Raw genomic sequence first — 23,738 nt, 5'->3', positions numbered from 1 at the left:
TGAATTTTCTAGGATAGCTTTTTGATAATTGATAAATCTTAAGCATATGGATGCTCCTGCTTTCTATAATTCTATTTATCCATCCATTCCTAGAAATCCCGTTTATGTTTCTTAGATCTATTTGCATATTTTCATTTCAGTAAAAACAATTTCCAATATTAAGCAGCCATTTTGGCACATCCATATCTTAAGACCACCTGGACTGCTGGCAGATGAGAGCTTTATAGTATTTTTACATTCTGCAGAACAATAGCTCATGATAATCAGCTTTCTTTGAAACCTCAACAGCATTCTGAACCTAAGACAGTTTCACACCAGGTTTTCTAATTTCAATATGTAGATGTAATACAGAACTTATAATTCTCATTAAATCTACACAAAGCCATAGCCAGGGACTTAGGAGAGAATACTAACTTGTAATGCGACATATAACAGGCTAAATCAGAAGTATTCAGAAATCATACAAATGACCCAGAACTTCTAATTAAGAGTTTGCCTGAAATACTGGCATTTCCAGAAATACTGTGACTCTTTGAAGCCTATTGCATCTTTTCTTCTCAAGTTCTTGAATATATATTGACCTCCACGCTACCTTTATGCCTTAATACCCACTTATTTGAATAAAGGGAAGTTTTTAAAATCTGAATGAACTGTTAACAAGGAAATTGATGATGAGATTTAGAACAATGGAGCTTATTTTAAGGCATTCACAGCAGTAGATAGAATTAGCTGATATCTCACAAGTTGCTAAACATTTCTTTTGAACTATGTTGAAACTTTGAAATAAATACTTAAATGTATAATAATTTAACGGCATTTATAATATACTCAGGTTTTAGCACTATCCTTTAGAGACTAACAAAGGGGAAGACTGTTTAACTCTGAATGAAAGTCAGAAGGACATCTTTGCTTTGAAATGTGGAGATAGAATAGTGCATTAACATCCTGTGACATATACTGGTAATATTCAAGTGCATCAGTGTAGGTATCTCTCAGTTAATAAGGACTCTGACAAAGAAGCACATTTTTACAAAGTCTTTTGATACCTGCCCAGTCCCACTTCCTTGTTTTCTTCCTAGCTGGAAGTTATTTTAGCAGCACTATTATTGGGAGGATGGTGAAGGAGGGTTGGAGGCATACAGACTTGGGTTGTGGTGTTGGGTTTCAGAAGCATGTCTGCAATAAACAATACATTAAGCTTTAGCTGGGAAAGGGTTTTCAGTGATTACTGTGTGTTTTCCAGGCTGTATGGTCATGTTCCAGAAGTATTCTCTCCTGATGTTTTGCCCACATCTATGGCAAGCATCCTCATCGGTTGTGAGGTCTGTTGGAAACTAGGCAAGTGAAGTTTATATATCTGTGGAATGTCCAGGGTGGGAGAAAGAACTCTTGTCTGTTTGAGGCAAGTGTGAATGTTGCAATTGGCCACCTTGATTAGCATTTAATGGCCTTGTAGCTTCAAAGCCTGACTAGTTGCTGCATGGGGGGTCCTTTGTTGGGAGGTGTTAGCTGGCCCTGATTGATTCTTGTCTGGAATTTCCCTGTGTGTGTGGTTTTTTTTTTTAGTGTTGCTCTTTATTTACTGTCCCGAGTTTCTAAATACTATTTCTTAGGGACTTCACTGTAGCTAATTTTATGATAGCTGTGTGTGCCAGTTGCTCTTTAAAGCAGATAAGGTAATTTCAGATTTTCTCACTGAGCCTTCGTAAAAAGCTAAACAGAGAGAAAAGGAGAGAGCAGGTGTATATTTGGGTACTAATATTATAACAATTAAAGAGAAGGCTGGTAAAATATATATAAAAATCATCCCTTGCTGCATTTCAGAACAAGCTTTCAAATTATCAGTGACATTTCAAAATACTTTGATTTACTTATGCAATGCTCACATGACTTGGTTTTTTCAAGAGATTGATGGCAGAATGTGATAGTATCAAAGCATGTAACTATGTATTATTCTACAGCTACAGTATTAGTAACCTAGAAGGGAATCACATAAGACTTAAGCCAAATAACAACTAGAATATTAGTAAATGATTAGTAAATAATTAGGAAACTAGAAAGGAATAAAAAATTAATCCAAATAAGAACTAAACCTACACTGCAGCATGCAACTTGATACTGACACTGGTTACACTTTGGTCAGTATTAAATAAACCAATCTTCTAATGCTTTCTCATCCTTCACGCCTGTCAGAAATGAATTCCTCCATTTGCTAATAGGTTTTATGTTGGCACCCAGATTAAATAAAAATCAAATTAGCTTGAAGCATAATTAATCAAGATTTATACCCAGCTTGGTTTCAAATCCTTATAAGGCTGGGCTTCAAACCTAGAAGGAACTCTGAGTAGCTTTAATGCTCAGCCCTATCATGAAGATAGGAAAGCAAAATTTCCTTCAAAGATGATCAAGTGTACATCTGGACTGGACTTTCAACTATCACACAGTTATACTTCGTGTTATTTTATTTACAACAGTTTAGGTGCAGAAATGTTATTAGCATTTATACATTTTTGAATATTTGCATAATTATATAAGTACAGATTCTGTGTTTGGGAGAGAAAAAAGCACCCACAAAATTGAGAAAAGCCTATATACCTCTATCTGTGCACTGCTGTCTGTACTGTTAGTGTATAATGGCATTGAATGTTTGCCGTATATATGTTCTATGATCTGCTCTGAGTCCCCTTTGGGGTGAGAAGGGCATAATATAAATACTGCAAATAAAAATAAATAAAGTGAAACACTAGATTGTGATATAAAAAATGTGTGCATAACATAATGAAAAGATGAAAATGACACTGAGAGAAAGGCCAACAACAAAAGGACACCAATGTGTTGTGTGCTGATAACGCATGAAAGTAATTGTTTTATCTTTTAGCAACAAATCTCTATGCACCAAAAGAGCAAGTAATTTGTTTTAGACATTTGAGTATCAGAATGAAGTTAATTTAGTTTGTGTTGCCAAAAATATTTAACAGTAGAGAACACACTTCTGAGAATGCTTAAGAAGCTACTACTCAATGTTTCTGATATTACTTTGAAACCATCGTTTTGAAAAGGAGAATCAACGATCTTCAATAAAGTAATTGCTACTATTAAATACAGCTGCCCAATTCTCAATTCTGTCAACTTGAAAATACATTATCTAATGTTTTACACAACAGTGTAAGCAACATCTTATTATAATTCTTGAGGAGAATGAATACTAGATAAAATATTCTTCCTTAAATATATTCCGATTTTACTGTTTGAATTTTATTTTTATTAACCAAAATTAAATTTCCCAATCAAGGTCACAGTTGCCTGCAGACAACAAGAGAAATGAAAATCTACAGACTATATTTCAAAACTATCAACAGTTATTTAGTACACATATCTTGTAAATACTTCCTGACTAATTTTCACCATTTTGTTTTCATTAGTCATTATACAGGAAAAAATCCTTATTAGTAAAAGTAAAGGTTTTCCCCTGACATTAAGTCTAGTCATGTCCGGCTCTGGGGGTTAGTGCTCATCTCCATTTCTAAGCCATCGACATTGTCCATAGACACCTCCAAGGTCATGTGGCCGGCATGACTACATGGAGCGCCATTACCTTCCCACCAAAGCGGTACCTATTGATTATTTGTTTGTTTATTTATGATATTTGTATACCAACTTTCTCATCCCGAAGGCAACTCAAGGCGATGTACAAATATCGTACTCACATTTGCATGTTTTCGAACTGCCAGGTAGGCAGAAATTGGGGCTAACAGCAGGAGCTCACCCAGCTCCTCAGATCTGAACCGCTGACCTTTTGGTCAGCAAGTTCAGCAGCTCAGTGGTTTAACCTGCTGCGCCACTGCAGGCTCCTTTTTCTTATTACTTTTGAATTATTTCCACATTTCCCAATCATGGAGGAAAGCACCATCAAGTACAATACAAATGAATCACAATGAAAACATGCAATAAAAAGACCAAACAACAAAAAACTGTAAACAGTATACATAACAGTTAAACACTCAATTGTAGTATAATCAAAACCATGTTATTCAATGCCTTTAAGACTTAATGGTAAGCATAACTGGGTGATAGAGGTGAAAGTTTGCCCTCCAAGTGCCTATATGCAGAATGCCTACATATTAAAACTGTAACAGATACAACACAATCCAGATGAAATCCTCCCTAGATCTTAATATCTTGGCAGAAGTGTTAAAGGAGATGTCACTCCACTACGTGTGTAAGTCCTAAACCATTTTGGACTTTAAGCACCAATGCAAGCTTCTTAAGTGTGGCTTGCAATGTGCTGGGGTACAGGGAAACAGATTAGACTTGGAGGATGAGCAATTAAAAGGGCATAACGGTGGATATCACAAGCATTGTGATAACACTTTATTCCAAATCTCCTAATGACCAACTCCAGCACTTTCATATAGATATTGAATAACTTCAGGGCAGAACAGAATCTCTTGAATTTCCACTATTTAAGTGCCACAGAGCCAGGATTTGTCACTCAATGCAACACTCAGGACTTGGTCCAATATGCTGGATTGTAATCACTTTCATACTATGCTCCAAAATTCCAACACACAAGCTTAGAAGAATGGGACATTTAATATGGAAAACAGGAGGAATTTCTGACAATCTACCTCCTTAACAAGCATCTGAAGCTGTGTTGTCACCACATTCTTAAACCTCATCCCTAGTAAGAGGGTTCAAGCAAACAGGCAGCAGCTGTTAAGAGCTTCTTAGTCTCATGTGTATTTCTTAAGGCATCAGACACCTGCTCATCCTGAAATGACATGTTTAGCACATAAGAGACTCAACATATCAGTTGCCTCTGGCTGGTTCAGATGTGAGAACGGAAAATAGTTGAGAGGGCAAGTGGCTGGATTCAGAATCTCAAGCACTGTACCCATTTCCTGAAACTTCAAAAGCTGGAATAGATCCCACAAAACTGTTCTGCTGGAAACATTTAGGCATGCATCAAGTACAACATCTATATTGGAATAAAGAGAAACAAATTATCCACAAAATGCCTTGATCACACAGATAATGCATCACACAGATGTTTGCAAGTTCCAAGACCTTTATTTACCAAAGTGATGTTAGAAGAAGTAGTGATAGGTTGGTGACATATTGAAAAAAATGGCTATCATATCAGAGGTTGCAAGGCTACTAGGGTGGATGCTAAATCAGAAGTATCCCTATTCCGTCTCTATGGACCAACACTAGATACAAATTGAGACAGGAAGTGAGGTAGAGCATCAAGAAGAATTGTTTTTCTTACTGTGTAAAATAAGTTTGACACATCTCTTCTATACCAAAATGGGATTCATTTTATAACATTTGTTTAACTGTCCAGTAAGCTACCCAGAACTAATTCCTCTGCAGAACTTGGAGGGAAGCAACAGATTACATGTGTTAGAAAAAGCACAAAAGATTTGTCCATGTTTTTTACTTTTCTGCTGCAAGCTCTTGACTAGGTAATAAATAGGTTAGATTTTTATATGGCTCTGCTTTTGTTACATCTGGGCATAGCATGCAAAGGGGCCTTATAGGCTTCTTAGTGAAAAAGGTGCTCAGAAAACACTGCCCTGGTTTACCCCAAGCAAAACACACCTCCTAGCCTGTGTATGCTGAATGATTAATATTCTCTTACATCTCTGTAACAATAGAGAATTGTGTAGCCATATTTTGGATGCTCAAAACTTTCAGCCCTTGCTGACTACTGAATAATTCACTTCAGTCTTGTGAAGAGAACTGTATAACCAGGATTTTATTACTGTGCTACTTATGTCCCTTAATTCTGAGAAGGATGAAGTTATGTGTCTCAGATGTTGTCCTCTGACTCACTTGTAAGTAACAGACATCACTGAAAAACTTTCCCAGCAATCAATCATAAGCTTTTAAGTCCAGTCTAACATGAACATTTTATTACTGCCAAGGTTCGTGTGCATAAATATTGCAGTTTTGTGTATACTATTGTCAATATACTTATACTTACTCTATTCTATTCCTATCAAAAATTATCTTAAGTTTTTCATTCATCAGTTTAGAAATCATGAAAGATGAACTCAGATATAAATACAATACAATCCTAGTTTTATCTGAAAATAAAATAAAGGTAAAGGTTTTCCCTGACATTAAGTCCAGTCGTGTCCGACACCAGGGGTTGGTGCTCATCTCCATTTCTAAGCTGAAGAGCTGGCGTTGTCCACAGACACCTCCAAGGTCACGTGGCTAGCATGACTACATGGAACGCCGTTACCTTCCCCCTGTAGCGGTACTTATTGATCTACTCACATTTGCATGTTTTCAAACTGCCAGGTTGGCAGAAGCTGGGATTGACAGTGGAAGCTCATGCCGCTCCCAGGATCTGAACCTGCGACCTTTCAGTGAACAAGCTCAGCAGCTCAGTGGTTTAACCCACTGTGCCACCCTAAATTTGATGGAATTTATCTTAGTAATGCACTACAAGTTTCTTCCTTTTCCATATATTTTAGAAAAGCAGTGATGGTTTCTAAGTTTTTTTAAAAAAAAGACACTTAACAAAGCAGCTATATATTGGTTATATTTGCTTTCACAACTGAGACACACAAAATATTTAACTCTGTCCCACACTCACAAGACCTGCTTTTTGTCAACCAGTCCTACTTGTACTGAAAGCTCAGTTCATAGCAAATGACAGCAAAAGACATTGGCATATTGCTTTTCTTGAGCTGCTATTGACTCCATACTCATATTGACTCCATACTCATATTGATTTAAGACATGGGAGATATATCAGCCAAGAAGCCTTATAATTTAAGCATCTAAGCTTTACCAATTGTTTTGCTCACAGCTGGCAACTATATTCCTTTTCAGTGCAGAAATTTTAAACAGAATAAAGACACTAATGATATGCTGGACAGAACTACTGCCTACTTGTGCCAAAACTGACTTCCTTTAGTTCGAACAGAAGGCATCAACAGCTTATGCCAAAGCCAACAAACAGTGCATTAAAATAAGTAGTATTTGTGAGTCTGGCACTTACAAAATGAAATTTACCAAGTGGTTCCTTTTTGTTCAGCAGGCAGAAAATGATTAGCTCTTTCTTAGAAGAGAAAGCCGAAAGCACAAAACTATAAATAGTCTTTATATTAGACTTCTGGGGTCTATGCTTTGGAACTGAAGCTTTTAAAAATGAAGCTTTTAAAAACTGAAATTAGTAGAAATATGTTTGTTCAAAAGTATTTGGGGAAACCATGCTTTCATCAAGTTATACGAGATTAGGAAGGATGGGGGGAGAACAGGTGCTGAGCTACCCCACCCTGCTATAGTGATTTCTCTCACTGCAAAACCAACTGCAGTCATCTGACATGCTGTATTGTTTCTTTTGTGTTTCCCCAGATAGCCTTTCTTTATAGGGTTTGGGAGGAGAGACAGCACCTGAGACATACAGAAGAACTAAATTCTTTATGAATAGACCAGCTGGACAATGATGGCCAGATCAGTCCAATTACATTGGAATACTCCTGAAACAGCCTCAGGTAACAAAAAGTCAATGTATCCCTGTACACTTTGATGTATCCCTGTACCAATCTAAATCAATGTGATCTGAAGGAATCATCTGTACCACAATAACATTCGCCTCAAGAACTAGAATGGCTAGAAAGTTCACAACACTTTCCTCCATGTGTTCTATGTGTGCAAAGGTGTTCTGTGCAAAGAAAAGCATGGTGTGCCTGTCTCCACTTCAACAATGGCCATGTTTTGTGGAGAAAACCTGAAAGCCTGCATTAGACTTTGACACTTCATCTGAACCCAGCGCAAATTGGTTTCCTGATAGCATGAAGAGCTTCCACACACACAGAGTTGTCTGTACTGATCACCAGTATAGGTGAGCAAGTGAAAGATGAACAACGTAGCCCCATTGTTCCATTTAGATATTAAGAACCACACATAGCCATTATCAATGTGTAAAGTGGGATAAAAGTCTATCACATGAAATTACAAATTAGGATGACTTCAAACACTGGCGTAAGAATCATAGAACCATAGAGTTAGAAGAGACCTTGTGGGCCATCCAGTCCAACCCCTGCCAAGAAGCAGGGAAATCACATTCAAAGTACCTCGACAGATGGCCATCCAGCCTCTGTTTAAAAGCCTCCAAAGAAGAAGACTCCACCATACTCCAGCGCAGAGAGTTCCACTGCTGAACAGCTCTCACAGTTAGGAAGTTCTTCCTCATGTTCAGATGGAATCTCCTTTCCCATATTTTGAAGCCATTGTTCTGCATTCTAGTTTCATGGGCAGTAGAAAACAAGCTTTCTCCCTATGACGTCTTCTCACATATTTATACATGGCCATCATGTCTCCCCTCACTCTTCTTTTCTGCAGGCTAAACATGCCCAGCTCTTTAAGCCGCTCCTCATAGGGCCTGTTCCCCAGTCGCCCTCCTCTGGACACATACCAGCTTGTCAACATCTCCTTTCAATTGTGGTGCCCAAAATTGGAATATTAATTTTGAAAAGTAGTACTGCTACATAATAAACAACTTAAAAAATTGTTTCCCTGAATTACCTAGCTAGCTCCAAGCTAATTCTTAACCCTGGATGTCTATGTACTTGTCAAAGAAATCAATTCACATGAGTTAAAATACATAGGGTCCTGCTTTCCAAACAGATGTCTACATGGGTTAGGACCTGTATAACATGTATAACAAGCTAGAGTCAGTCAACAATATGGAGCTGCTTTCAAATTCTCCACAAAGAGTCTCTTCATATCTACAATGCCTGAAGCAGGTCCTGTATCATATTTTAAAATTAGACCACACTGAAATAACATCCAAAACTATTTTAATTTTCTTTTTAAAGGCCTTCTGGCCAAAGAAAATAATGCATTAGCTTAGCTTCTATAGTTATTCCAAGGAAAAAATGGTCTAGATCTAATCTAAATGAACATCAAACAATAACAACAAAGTAACTAAATTTCTATGTATGCTCTGATTATTCCAATTTAAATTTATTTTAAACCTTGTAAACATTAATGAAGGTATTACATGCATAGTTATTACAGGGGACATGAAACAGTATGGCACACAAATGCAAATATGCCATATCAATGCACGCTAATACATAATTAAAAAGACATCCTGCACTATTATTAATGACAAAGGCATGGAAATACACTGAGACATTTCCTTCCACACAAGAAATCTATGACAGCTTCAAACTATAGGCTAATGTTACAGCCATATACTGATACTGCAGCAAAAGGAATAATAAAGGTCTTTGCTTGTTCTGTTTAAAGATGATACACAGAGATGCAAGCAGGGCAAACATTATTTGTGTTTTACTTGCCTAAGGCTATTCACGACCACTGCCAAAGATACAATTTCAAAGAGAAAAAGCACAGTATTACTATGCAAAGATCCATTGTGCAGCCTTCATTGTTCCATTCAGCCATCTGCTCCACGCAACAGATTAATGCTACACCTTTATGAAAGAGCTCTTTTATTTTGATGCCGGTCAAGTTACATTTCAATCTTTAAAGAGATTTGACCTCAGTTGTATTCTAAACTGCACATCATTGATTTAGATCTCTTGTTGCTTATACAATGCTTTAAACTGTGGTGGGCTCAAATCAGGCAGGTCCAATTTTGGGACCAAAACAAAAAAATCAAAACTGGAAGTGGACAGAAGACCACCCCAGTTATAAAAAAGCATTGTTGTCATTTTATGGTAAACGGCATAGTTGCATACAAACTACTAAAATAGCTACCCAACATTCATGGAAGCTGCCCAGATATGCAATTTACTGAAGGAAAAAAGTGGTGATGGTGCTCATGACGATCTGATAAGTCAATCGTTACAAAACCCAACTACTTTAAATAGCTTATTGTGTCAGGTGAAGTTTCACTTCACTAGCACTTTATGTCTTAAGAATTCTTAATTTTAGAAGTTCCAAAATGCAAGAAATATATACAAATTCTTTCAATCTTGGGAAGGACACTTTAGAACTCTTTCATTCTTGCATGCAGGAATAAAATAAACAAAAATGTATATCCCTACAATATATGTTTTCATTTGCGATTTCTACAATCTTCCAAAGACCAACACTGTCCAAGTAGCACAGTATCTTTTGGAAATAGAATGAAAAATTATCCATCCCTTTCTTCATTGTATAGAAATTCCCTACTGCCTTTTATCCAAGAGGTACCTCTGGTTAAATGCTGAATTTAGAATGGAAAGACTTCAAGCAGGTAACCAGGACTGATTAGCAATAGTCAGAATAGTGACGAATCAAAGAAACAGAAGGAACTAGCAAAAGAAAAAGGATAGGCTGTATGATCCTATGTTGTATGCTGACTATAGTACAAAGATGAACATTTTATGTGTAGGCTTTTCCATCCAAGGATATCAAGAAAATGTCAATCAATGGCAATAACCTTTTAGATATTTCCATATGCAAATTTTGACAATTTTCACACACTGCTTCTAAATGAAGTGACACATGCAGTCTAGATTCCTGTTGGTTAAACCAAACTAGAGAAGACTCAACTGTTGTGTGGTGAGTCAACACATAGCTAAATCTAATTGATTCTACTCTAGTCGAGACTATCAGATTCAGGCCCTGGTCTATAAAGTGAGTAGCTATGATACTGGTCCAGTTATCATTTCTCAGCTCAATTAAACAATCTGAGGAGACATTTCCTGTCAGTGATTCTGAATGTGAAATAAAATATGACACACATAATAATAAGACATGAGAATCAGACCATTTTACCCATATCAACATAAACTCCTCTGTTATCTCGGGAGAAGTCTCACTAACTCATACAGAAGAAAAAATATCTTTTACTGCATAAATGCTGTTCATATTCTTTATTTATTGCATAATATATTTATCAATTCTCTGTTTACTTTCAGAAGCTCCAACCGGAATGGTGAAGGATAAGGAGCTGTAAGAAAACAAGGCTGAAACTAAGGAAGTAGCAGCAAAGTAATCCAATTTTACAACCAAATGCTATCCTGTTTTCATAGGGAGAGAATTCTGTGTGGCAAATGTTACAAAGCTGTGGCTGCTTTCAGAATTCGAACCCAATTCCCAGAGAGAATGGATAAAAATTCTGGTTGATGTTAATACACAAGTTGCAAAGGAGTGGTTTGTATTTAACTCTGCCATTCTTTGCATGCTATGGGAAGGGAATGAATATGCTCTTTTATATTTGACAGAAAACACTACAAACAAAAAACATCTTTGTACTAAAAACCTTTGAGCCTAGACAACACTGGAAACACTGAAATGAATGTACACAATGAACACAGTAACTTGGTTGTGCTGTCAGATTAAAAGTAAGGATTCTGATCTGTAGTTTTTGATGTATTCAGTATCCTTATATACTAAACATATCCTATAATATTCTTATATATATTGCACTAAATAAATGTGGATTCCTGGAACCCGTTCCGAATGAGGCTTTGCTTGATTCTCTGTATGGTGCTGGGTAATATCAGGACATAGATTTCATGTCTGCTTCATTTATAGAAGTCCAGCTGATTTGTGTGTTTTAAAACAGTTGCTGCCACAGTATGCCTAAAGGGTAGGGCAAGAGCAGAATGTTAAGAGATATAAATGACTACCACATGTCAGACGAGGGAATTTGTTTAAGATTAGCAGCAATAAAAAGACATTTTGCCCGCACATACAGCTGGTATTTCTCAATGGAAGAACCATAAGTGCAGGCAACCAGTTGCTGGCGAGATTACAACATCTCCAAAAAGTAATGGCTTGGATGCCTCAGGGGATGGCATTACCTTGCATTCTAGTGACTTTATTGTTGGGGGCCTGCAGATGGAATGCTTAAGGAAGCGCACTACTAAAAGGAAGAAACAGCTTCAAGGCAATCACCCAAGAGTTTGTCTCCACAACAGCAAACTGAATTGCTTGCTGCTCTTGACAACAGCAATCTGAATTTCAATTCACTTTCAATTTTCTTGTAGCACACAATTCAAGTCAAACTGAAGGAGACCTTTTTTAACTTTTAATAATTCAAGAGAGTTATTTCATGACACTGCTGTGACAAAGTATTATTGTTGTTGCTGTTGTTATTATTTCCCCCTCCTTATATCCATTCCAAAAGCTAGTGTGGTACAGTAGTTTAAGTGTTAGACTAGGACTTCAGTAAACCAAGGTTCAAATCCTCATCATGGGAACCTACTGTGTGACCTAAGGCCAGTCATACTCTTTGAGCCTCAGAGGAAGGCAATGGGAAACCCATTCTGAACAAATCTTGCTAAGAAAACACCATTATAGACTCACCTTAGGGTGATAAATCAGAAAAGACTTAAAGTCAACCAGCATCAACTGATATCCATTATGAGTTAACATTTGTACACAGCCTCCCTTTCCCTTCTTCCACGCTGCACTCCCTCTTCTTCATAGTACCACTCATGTTTCCACCTCCTGTACAACAGTGGTTCTCAAGCTTTTTTTTTAATCAGGGACCACTCTCCAAAATTAGTACCAGAAGGGTTATGAATCAGTTTTTGGTCAACTTTAGATTCAGTTTTAGATATTTGGGGTGCTAATTCAGAAAATTGCATTGGATAAACCACATCAGCTCTAGTTTCTGATACAGAACATATGCCATCCAGTAGTTGCCATCTGCTCGCCCACAGAAAACCATGTTGCCGTGGCACTAATAAGAGTGTTTCGCGAGACCAGTCGCTCTCATTGCAACAGTGTAGTAACGGTGAGGCTGTGGACCATATTTTAGTTCTTGTGGACCACTGGTGGCCCACAGACCACAGGTTGGGAACCACTGCTATACAACACTAGAGCTGAATTCCAATTTATCTGCTAACTCCCATTTTCCTCACCTTACAGTTTTCAGAATAATGGATTCTGAAACCTTTATTCAGACCAACATTCGGTTTGCACAGCAACTATTCTCTGAATCATGGGTTCTAACTGAGTTATACTAATTTAATGCTGCAGGCTATTATGATGAACTTATGGTTATAAAACTACTACTATGGATGCTCACTCTAAAGTTGCAAAATAAATGTTTTTACTGCTTCAGGAAATCTTTCAGGATACAAGAGTAGAAGTGGTATTTTCAATTACAGAGAGCAATTTCTTTTCCCAGAGCTAGACTGAAGATGAAATGTGAGAAAAAGAAACAGGGCTCATCATAATATTAGGACATGGAAATAAACTGCCTTTAGGTTGTATTTATAAGGTGCATATTAACATATTTAATTGGGTATATATGTATTTGCAAATGTAGGTATTCTAAAAAAAAAATCCATAATCCAAAAAACTTCTGGTCTCAAACACTTTGGAGAAGGCTTATTCAACCTGTATTGGAAAGAAGCATTTTTGATCAATACTTGGGTTAAAGTATACTACTGAATATAAAGATTACCTGCAAACACTATGTACAAGGGCAAAGTAGGCTGCCCTAAATGCAAAAGTTTTTTTTTTTTCATGTCAGGTCAAACTTGAGAAACTGCAAGTTACTACTGGTGAGAGAGAATTGGCCATCTGCAAGGACATTACCCAGGGGACGCCCAGATGCTTGATGTTTTGTCATCTTGTGGGAGGCTTCTCTAATGTCCCCACATGGGAAGCTAGAGCTGAGACGGGAGGTCATCCCACTCCCTGGATTCAAACCACCAACCTGTTGATCAGCAGTCCTGCCAACACAAGGGTTTAACCCATTGTGCAATCAGGGGCAATGCAAAAGATCAAGACAAGGTATCAGAGAGTCCTAACATTGCTGATCTGATGAGATCTTCACAACAGTGTCATCAATTTTTGGTTTGTTGAAGCCATCTCTACTTTAATGCAGCTAGTGTCTAGAGTTCTCTATAAATGCACATCCCTACATTTATGAAGCTACAATTATCACTGAAGACACCTATACATCTGATGCATAATTAATAATGCTGCTGTTGCCAAAACTAACTTCTGCATACACTTGTTGACATCCCTCAATAATATATATACATAACCCGGGGAGAGCATATGATTAGAATACAGAAGGAATCTAAATATAAGTTGATAAGCAGAGTCCCACTGAATCAGGTTAAAGACCTCTTTAGTCTTCATGGTGGATAAATAGGTCCCTGTAAAAAGTTCACAAAAAGGACACACGCAACATGAAGAAGCACCCTTACATGCATATTTTCCAACAGCTGTACCTTTTAACCTTGTCTAGGGTAGAGGGTTAGCCACCTTGAGTCCCCACGCAGAGAAAGGCGGGGTATCAATAATAATAATAATAATAATAATAATAACAACAACAACAACAACAACAGCTGATGCATAAAGGTGGACTGCAAATATACTATCATAGAAAAGCTTATCCTCACAAATTTGACAACAGAACAGCCTTGAAAGCACCTAATTTGGTGACCTTCACTACAGCATCACAAAGTAAATTCCACAACTCCTGCACTGAATAAAGTAGCATTTCCTTTAATCTGTGCTGAATCCACCATTCAACTTCATGGAATGAATCTGAATTCTAGAATTATAAGTAAAACATCTACCCATTTTCTTGACATCTGGTATATTATATAACTTTATCATATGCTCCCTTTTTTATTCATCCTTCTTATAAAGTAAATAGTTTGAAAACACTGAAATCTTTCTGCATATATTTTCTCCAACCTCTGGAGTATTTTAGTTGTCATTTCTAAATGTAGTAGAGGATAGCAGCAGTGAAGATGCTCAAACAGGAAGCCAAAAATAAGATATACTGCATGCCAAAGACGGACTCAAGATGACTATCAACTTCAACAAGAAAGGTGCTAGTGGGACTCATTGCTTGGGGATATAGAGGCATCATTGTGCCAGCCTGACAAGATAAATCAGGAAGTGTGCTGTCTTCCTCGAAGCACCTATCCAGGATGTCACTGACAACTTGTCAAAGCTCACCAAGAACACAGATCAGTTTCTCTTTCTACTTATTTATGTGGGCACCAATTAAACAGCTAAAAAGACTTTGAACAGATTACTTCTGACAATGAACAAAGATTCAGGTGTCTATAATACCATCACAAAGTTTGGGAAACAAACAAGATGAGCTTGAGGTCTTAGTACAGGAAGGTAAATATGGTTTTATCAGCATAACAGAGACTTGATGAGATTACTCCCATGATTGAAATATTACAATTGTAGGATATATTCAAATAGGTGTGGCAGAAAAAGTAAGAGAAAATAACTTTATATGTCAAAGGCAAATTTGTGCAGAAATCCATGAGAGGGATCAGAGTCAACCAATTTGAGAGCGTTTGGGGGAAAATAGAGAAATAAATAAATGCAATGTTGAGGTAGAGCCACCAAACCAAGCCAACAAACCAAGAAAAGGTGGATCATGCTTTTCAGAAACAAGCTTCAGAAATCTCAAAGGTGCAAGAATTAGAAGTTATAAGGGATTCTGATTAACCTGTTATCTGGTGGCAGACTAACTCTTCAAGAAATTCCTGATGTGCCCTCTAGATAATTGTGTCTTTCAAAAGACAGAGGAAGGAACAAGGAAGTTGACAACCCTGGACTTATTCCTGGTTGGAAGTGACCATGTAAAGCAAAAATTCACAATTGTGTGACAGTGCACAGCATCGTCAAATTATGGAACAGGGAACAACATAATGAAACACAGATTTTGGATTTCAGGAAAGCTATCTTTAAACAGTTCATTTAATTACTGAGTGGAATTCCATTGTTAAATATAATAAAACAGGCATCCAGCAAGGGTAGAAGATTTTGGGAAAAAAATAGTTGCAAAATGCACAATCAAAAACAATCCTATGGAAGAAGGGAAAAGGGAAACATCTGGAAAGGCCAATGTGGCAACACATTAAAATCAAGGAGGATGTGCAAAGAAAAAGAAGGATGGATGGATGGATGGAAGGAAGGAAGGAAGGAGACAAATACAAAGTTCCACATTTAAGCCACAAAAATCAAATGAAGACCTATAGGATGGAGGATATATGATTCAGCAGTACTGCATGCAAAAAATGACCTTGATATTGTTGTTGATCATATGCTGAACAGCAGCAAAAAGGAAGAATCCTGCATTAATATAATACTAGTTTCTGGGTTAAGTAAGATGTATACCATTGTATTCTCTACTGGTCAGTACCCATCCCTCATCTGGAGTATTGCCTCATATTAAGAAGGATATAGACCAGGCATGGGCAAACCCAGGCCTGCAGGCAGGGCGCAGCCATTTAGGGTCCAAATTATGGCCCCCGTCTCCCTCAGCACTCCTCTCAACACATGGAAGCGGTGACCTGATGTCCCCAGACTGAGAGGAGGGCCGAGGTAGAAATACATGGCTGGCGAGAACTCTCCGGAGCTCTCGCCAACCATGTTTCTCCCCCTCTCTGACTGAGAACACAGCAGGCTGCCATCTCCCCAGGCAGCAAAGAGTGCTGAGGAGGAGGCAGGCCACTGCCAGAGAGAACTCCAACAGCAATGGCCCATCTCCTTCTCCCCCCCTTCTCCACCTGTGAAAGTGGCGGGCCGCCATCTCACCAGTCGATAAAGAATGTCGAGGGAGAGGTAGGAGAGAACTCTGGCAGTTGCCTGTCCTCTCCTCCTCTTCACCTGTGAAAGTGGCGGGCCGCCATCTCACTAGTCGATAAAGAATGTCGAGGGGGAGGTAGGAGAGAACTCTGGCAGTTGCCTGTCTCCTCCTCCTCTTCACCTGTGAAAGTGGCGGACCGCCATCTCACCAGTCAAGAAAGAATGTCGAGGGGGAGGTAGGAGAGAACTCTGGCAGTTGCCTGTCTCCTCCTCCTCTTCACCTGTGAAAGTGGCGGACCGCCATCTCACCAGTCAAGAAAGAATGTCGAGGGGGAGGTAGGAGAGAACTCTGGCAGTTGCCTGTCTCCTCCTCCTCTTCACCTGTGAAAGTGGCGGGCCGCCATCTCACCAGTCAAGAAAGAATGTCGAGGGGGGAGGTAGGAGAGAACTCTGGCAGTTGCCTGTCTCCTCCTCCTCTTCACCTGTGAAAGTGGCGGGCCGCCATCTCACCAGTCAAGAAAGAATGTCGAGGGGGGAGGTAGGAGAGAACTCTGGCAGTTGCCTGTCTCCTCCTCCTCTTCACCTGTGAAAGTGGCGGGCCGCCATCTCACCAGTCAAGAAAGAATGTCGAGGGGGGAGGTAGGAGAGAACTCTGGCAGTTGCCTGTCTCCTCCTCCTCTTCACCTGTGAAAGTGGCGGACCGCCATCTCACCAGTCAAGAAAGAATGTCGAGGGGGAGGTAGGAGAGAACTCTGGCAGTTGCCTGTCTCCTCCTCCTCTTCACCTGTGAAAGTGGCGGGCCGCCATCTCACCAGTCAAGAAAGAATGTCGAGGGGGGAGGTAGGAGAGAACTCTGGCAGTTGCCTGTCTCCTCCTCCTCTTCACCTGTGAAAGTGGCGGGCCGCCATCTCACCAGTCAAGAAAGAATGTCGAGGGGGGAGGTAGGAGAGAACTCTGGCAGTTGCCTGTCTCCTCCTCCTCTTCACCTGTGAAAGTGGCGGACCGCCATCTCACCAGTCAAGAAAGAATGTCGAGGGGGAGGTAGGAGAGAACTCTGGCAGTTGCCTGTCTCCTCCTCCTCTTCACCTGTGAAAGTGGCGGACCGCCATCTCACCAGTCAAGAAAGAATGTCGAGAGGGAGGTAGGAGAGAACTCTGGCAGTTGCCTGTCTCCTCCTCCTCTTCACCTGTGAAAGTGGCGGGCCGCCATCTCACCAGTCAAGAAAGAATGTCGAGGGGGGAGGTAGGAGAGAACTCTGGCAGTTGCCTGTCTCCTCCTTCTCCTCCTCTTCACCTGGGAAAGTGGCAAGCTGACATCTCCCCAGGTGGAAAAGAGTGCCGAGGAAGAGGCAGGCCGCTTCTGGAGAGAACTCTGGCAATGGCCCATCTCCCGAGTGGGAGGAAGGGCAGGCCATTGCCGAGAGCTCTTTCTTGACAACAGCCTGTTTCCTCCTCTAAGTTGTGTCTCCTTGCCTTGCCCTTCACTCGGCAGAAGGAAGGGGAAGGCCTCCTCCTTCTCCAGAGATAATAGCTTGAGCCAGGAAGGCAAGCAGCATTTAAAAGGGCTGTGGAGCCCTTTCAGACACTGCGTGCCTCTCACTCCTCCCAGTATGGGGCGTGTAGCCCCATCGTTATGCTGGGAGGGCAGCCTGAGGATGCCCCACCCCTCCCACCACACCCGCCCTCCCTTCTGGCCCAACTCTCCCAGAACAAAAAGGTTTGCCCATGCTTGATATAGACAAACAAGTTCTTTGAAGAGCAACAAGGATAATAAAACATATGGAGAACAAAATATATGAGGGAAGGTTGAAGGAGCTAGGCTTGTTTAGCTTGGTGAAAAGAAGATGGAGGATGAATAATCAATCTTTAAGTACCTTAAGGGGGCAGACCTGTTCTCTGCTGCCCTAGAGAGTAGGGCCAAGTCTAATGGTTTAAGGGGATTTCAATAGAATATTTTTTACAGTAGATGTGGTTTGGCAATCGAACTAACTGCCTAGAGAGACGGTGAGTTTTCCTTTTCTGGGTGTCTTTAAAAGAGGTTGGTCAACTACCTACTGCTGGGGATGCTCTAGCTGGAGATTGCACTTAGCAATGAGTTGGACTAGCTGGTACATGGGGCTATTTCCAAATTGACAATTCTGACCCTAAGGCCCTGCCTAACTTCCAACACCACAGAGCCTGAATGTGACATGACATCAAGCTATATTACTTAATGGAAGACAGGACTCTGGGGAAATCCTAGCTATGATAGCTAGGAAATGATACAATTCAAAAAAGTAGATTTCTTGGAGTCTGGTGTTAACACTATTTTAAGGTAAATATAGCAAAAAGGTAACGGCACTCCATGCAGTCATGCTGGCCACATGACCTTGAAGGTGTCTATGAGCAACGCTGGCTCTTTGGCTTAGAAATGGAGATGAGCACCAACCCCCAAAGTTGGACACAACTGGACTTAATGTCGGGGGACAACCTTTACTTTTACCTAATAAAAGGTAAATACTAAATCAAAACTTCTCCAGGCAAAACCAAATGATTCCACAAAGTCTAGCAAGCAGCATAATTCAAACATTTTATGTGCTGGTTTTGAAATTGTATGTGACACTTTGGAACATGATTTCTCAAAGCAAACTGTAGCAAATTTCAAGGTGAGTAAAGCAATGAGAGCATTTGTTGGGATACTGCCAAAGTATCACTGGGCTCCCAGCCAGGGTTGGGTGACAACTGAAAAAATTGAAAGGCTTGTGGAGACTCAAGTCATTAGAGAAGAATCAGTTCTACATGATCAGTAATCAGGTGTCCTCTCCAACTGACTTCTGCCATGTAAGCAGAAAACAAGCACAGGAACAGGCATTCAGTTGGAAGTCCCTAATTTTTCTCAGAGGTCAAGCAGTGTAAGATATTGAAGCACATTCAGGGAATAGCTTTAAAGAGACTGCATCTGGTCATCACTGAATTACTTAGATCCATCAGCCTGTTTAAGCCAGATGAAGCCATGTCTGTCAAAGGGCTTGGGAAAGAGACACATTCACAGAGAGGCTTTACAAAATTTCATGGGCTCAATTGCCATCACTATTGGAAGCGCCTTTGCAGGTTCCAAAAGTTGCAAATAAGATTGCAGCAACCACCAAAGCCATAGTGCTTTACTTCTGCACATCTTCAAACTTCTTCTAATGTTTATATCTGCAATGTACCCCTGAAATATGCATCATGTTAGCTTCTTGGGCCACTTTAGTCAGTGTACTGTAAGCACAGTAATTAAAATAAAACAACTTACAGTTCTTTTACCGCTCTTACAAGCACACCAAGCTTAGGACAGCATTGACTGTCTGAGCTCTTGACAAACGCAATATGGATGGCAAAATGTAGAGGAAATGAACCAACCACTGAATGCATTATCATCGCTGCCAGTCATGCTCAGATAGCCATTTTTCACCTACAGTCCGTAACAATGAAATGTTAATGAACAGCTGGGCTTAAGTTTGAGAAACAAGGAAGAGAACAATGAATTACATGAGATTTGCTATACATTTAATGCTTAAATGTTTTGTCTTATGTCTATTATAACAGGCTGTGCTGTTTATTTAATTTTAGTTTGTTAAGTTATAATTTGTATTATATGTTGGGTTGTATACATTTTGTTAGTATTGATGTATTATTGTTGTATTGGGCATTGAATGTTTGCCTTTTATGTTTGGAATCTGCCCTGAGTGTCTTTGGGGAGATAGAGTGGAATATAAATAAAGTTTATTATCATTTAAAGGCAGCGAAACAATTTGAAGCAGACTTTCTGGAAGTTAAAGAGTATCTGAGAATAATATAGTACATTAAAAAGGAATCTATCCTTGTTCAATAAAATCCAAAATATATATCAATAAAGCAGGCAGCAGTTTACGTGAGAAGTGAACCATTTGGATACAGAAGACTTCAGAAGGGATACCTCCTGTTCTTTAGGTCCACATAACATAGCCAAAAGTATCCTGCCCTGAACCACCTCTGTTATATAGCCTATCATCTGGCATCAGTGAAATTATTATGATTCACCCTGAAGAACCACAGCAATCAGACAGCAGTGCTTCCTCTGCACAATATATTAATCTCTAGACATAGAGAAGCAGCTCTATGAGAAGCAGTGGAAGGAACAATAAGTGAGATACAGGGTCTTTCTTTTAGCTACACAAATGCTTTTAGCTTAACAGTATTGTACTGATTTGAAGACCAGAGAACCCAATTCAAGAATGCTAAAGGAATTCACAGATGTTATTTCTGCTTTTAATCCTTTTAATCCTGGTAAATGTGTTTATTTTTAGTAATCTCATTTAGAAAAGAGCACTAAGAATGTGCATTGTAGCTCCCCTCAGAACAGGCACAAAACCAATGTCAACCCTATGCAAACCTGCTATATATCACTGCTTTTCTGCAATTATACTAAAAACTCTTAAAGGAGAGCCACAGGACTGCTTTAATTAAAACTATGGATAAATTGCAAGTGATCCTGACAAACTACCAAAGGAGCTCCAGTGACAGCGAAGTGTGCATTAAAGCTGGGAATCAAGCTGAAAAATAACCTGCATGTCAAGCAGCCTGATCAATATAATAATTGCTCCAGGCTGGAACAAAATTACAATCCCAGGTTAAAGACAACCAAGCAATACAGAAGGTTATGATGCATATTGTGCTGTGGGGAAAGTCAAATGCTATACCAAATCACAGGCAATCTGATGGATAGAAAAATGTGAATATATGTGTGTATATATCTGCAAAATAAAATGGATATTAAGTCATCTGACAGATAGCATCACATATGAAGAATCATAAGTGAAGATACTTAATTTCATATTCAGTAAATTAGTTCATATACTAGGGTGCAATAGGTATGAAAAGCAAAATAAGAAGCAGAAACTGATACTGAACATATAAATGTAGACTACTTTAATTGTTGACATTCACATCCTACATCTATATATTTTAGTTCATTACTTCTTGCATGTTACACTGCTATTTCCATTACAGATTGGCCTGCTAGTGAACACATTTTGTTAAGGTTAACTTTTTCTGTCCTGATTTGAGCTCCTATCAAACACATATGAGACATTAACGTAAGATGATTTAAAAAATCAATATAACTGCAGCACGTATGAAGCAACAGTATCCCGAATTCACTCCAACTGTAATTGTTTAAAGTGCAAATGCTGGTATGAGAATGTCATAATACATCATATCTACACAGTAGTTGATCAACTATGTGCACTTAAAAACCCCATGGAGATGTCTGCTTTTCAGGAAATGGTGCAGTTGCAACTTACCTGTCTCTTTGTCCTGTACTTCTTCCAGGTGCAAGTCATTCAAGAGGTGCTCCAAAATCTTCTCGGGAGTCCCGGACACCACCACATATCTGTCAGAAAGGAGAGAGTCCACAGAGTCATCCTCTGTTGAAGACTGAGAGCGACTGCTCCATTCATCCTCTTCATCTTCTTCATCAATGTATTTAAAATAAGGCACATCAAAGGTAGGCAGAGGCAGCTCCCTGCCTACAAGCAAAGCAAAATCTTTCCTTTCTATGGGAGGGTCAAAGATCCTCAGCCTGGAACTTCCCATACTGTAGGGCAAATAACAAAGGCATTCCCTACATGCTGCTCTATCTTCCTCTCTCAGTTCTGTTGCCGGTGAGCGAGTTCATATAGCTGCCTAGTGCTCTGCAGTCGGCTTGTATGTGATAGAGAGAAAGACACACACACACACAGAGAGAGAGAGAGAGAGAGAGAGAGAGAGAGAGAGAGAGAGAGAGAAGGCTGTGGCTCAGCACCCAAGGAAAAAAACCCCTTCTTACCTCCAATCACTTTCGGCACTCCCTGTTGTGGGGGCTGGGCTATGTGACGACACCTTCTTAAGCACCAGCACATCTTGGTCCAGTTCCTTCACTTGAATAGTAGTCACTTCATCATCCAGCTTTAATTTGGAGAGGGGGACAAACAACAAAGAGGGGGGAAATGAGTAAAATCTCCAGGGGACTGAGGAAGGGAAGGGGTGGGAGGAAACCGTGATTAGGGCTACATTTTCTCTCTATCACTGTTGCCATATGCAGCCGCAGAAGCAGCAGCCGCTGCCCTTGATTTATATTCTGGAAATTTTCAATGCACCAGAATCTGAGCAGCTTTTTCAATTCCAGAGGATGTTATAAGCATGTTGTCAGTACAAGAGATGGCATTCAAATATATCAAAGGAGGGGCCAGAGTTAATAAAAGACAGCCTGTCTTTTCTGCTTTATCCACATTATGTTTTGCTGCTTCTGGTCTGGTTGCTTAGCTGTCACTAAACATACTGAATGCAAGCCAACAAGGACGTTGCAACCGTCACTGAGCACTTTATAACATTTCGACAGAAATGCACCTGCTACTATGCAAACAAAACATACCGTCCTGTAGAGCTACTCTCATTCTTGGAGAGAAACCAGTCAGAAAAAAGTATGACATTGTTTCTTGAATTTAAAACTTACTGCAATTAAAATTAGAAAAGAAAACCTTTATGGTTTGCCCCAACCTATTTTTAAAAAAGGTATCCCTAACAAGCTTTCACATGAACTAGCAAAACCTAACATGGTGAGTTTTTCCGACCAAAGCAGCGTAAACGAAAAGGAAGTAAATATAACTATTTTTGCACTTACTGTTAATACTGATCCTCTCAAAGAGTGACTATGCAGAGTATAGGTTACTGACTGAACACTTTGCCATAAAATATACTAACTGGTGACAAGGTCTCATTAGTTCCTTTCATGAGTCTTCAAGATAAATCCCAGTGGCAAGAGGCCTGGTAAACAACCGTAACCGGATAATATTCTAATTACGTCAAATGCTTAACAGTAATTTGATTTGCAATTGTACTGGCTAATATATAAGATGCTTCTTTGTACAGGCTGAAATGATACCAACAATAGATAATATCAAAGCAGTCTTAAATAATTAAACTGGTCTCAAGTAAGGGGGGGGGGACCCAAGTTAGATAGGAACAGCAATTTTGCACAGCAATGTCATTTGATGGTTAACTCTCTTCTTCTCCATTACATCTTAATGGCATGAAGGAATTCAGAAATTAATCAGCAGCAGAACCACGCTCTGTTAGACACGAGTAGAACCAGTACAAGGATATGGTTTTGCCCCAAAGAGCTTTCAATTCAGGAACTTGCCCTTTATTTATTTATTTTATTGCACAGATGTGCACGCACACACACACACACACTGA

The 23,738-nt window shown here is 39.4% G+C and overlaps 1 protein-coding gene across 1 annotated transcript in view; it reads right to left on the bottom strand.

Moving 5' to 3' along the window:
* Positions 1–23,738, bottom strand: part of RAPGEF5 (Rap guanine nucleotide exchange factor 5) — a 179,100-nt gene that overhangs the window by 44,977 nt on the left and 110,385 nt on the right. Inside the window, exons 10-11 of the mRNA XM_060782104.2 lie at positions 22,330–22,448; positions 21,806–21,894 (exon numbers count right to left, since the gene is read on the bottom strand). Coding sequence (XP_060638087.2) covers positions 21,806–21,894; positions 22,330–22,448 — 208 coding nt within the window. The remainder of the gene's footprint in view (positions 1–21,805; positions 21,895–22,329; positions 22,449–23,738) is intronic.

The sequence above is a fragment of the Anolis sagrei genome, chromosome 6 (assembly GCF_037176765.1).
Source record: "Anolis sagrei isolate rAnoSag1 chromosome 6, rAnoSag1.mat, whole genome shotgun sequence".
Lineage (NCBI taxonomy): Eukaryota > Metazoa > Chordata > Lepidosauria > Squamata > Dactyloidae > Anolis > Anolis sagrei.
Note: the sequence above shows the minus strand (reverse complement) of the source record. Positions and strands in the feature narration are given on the sequence as shown.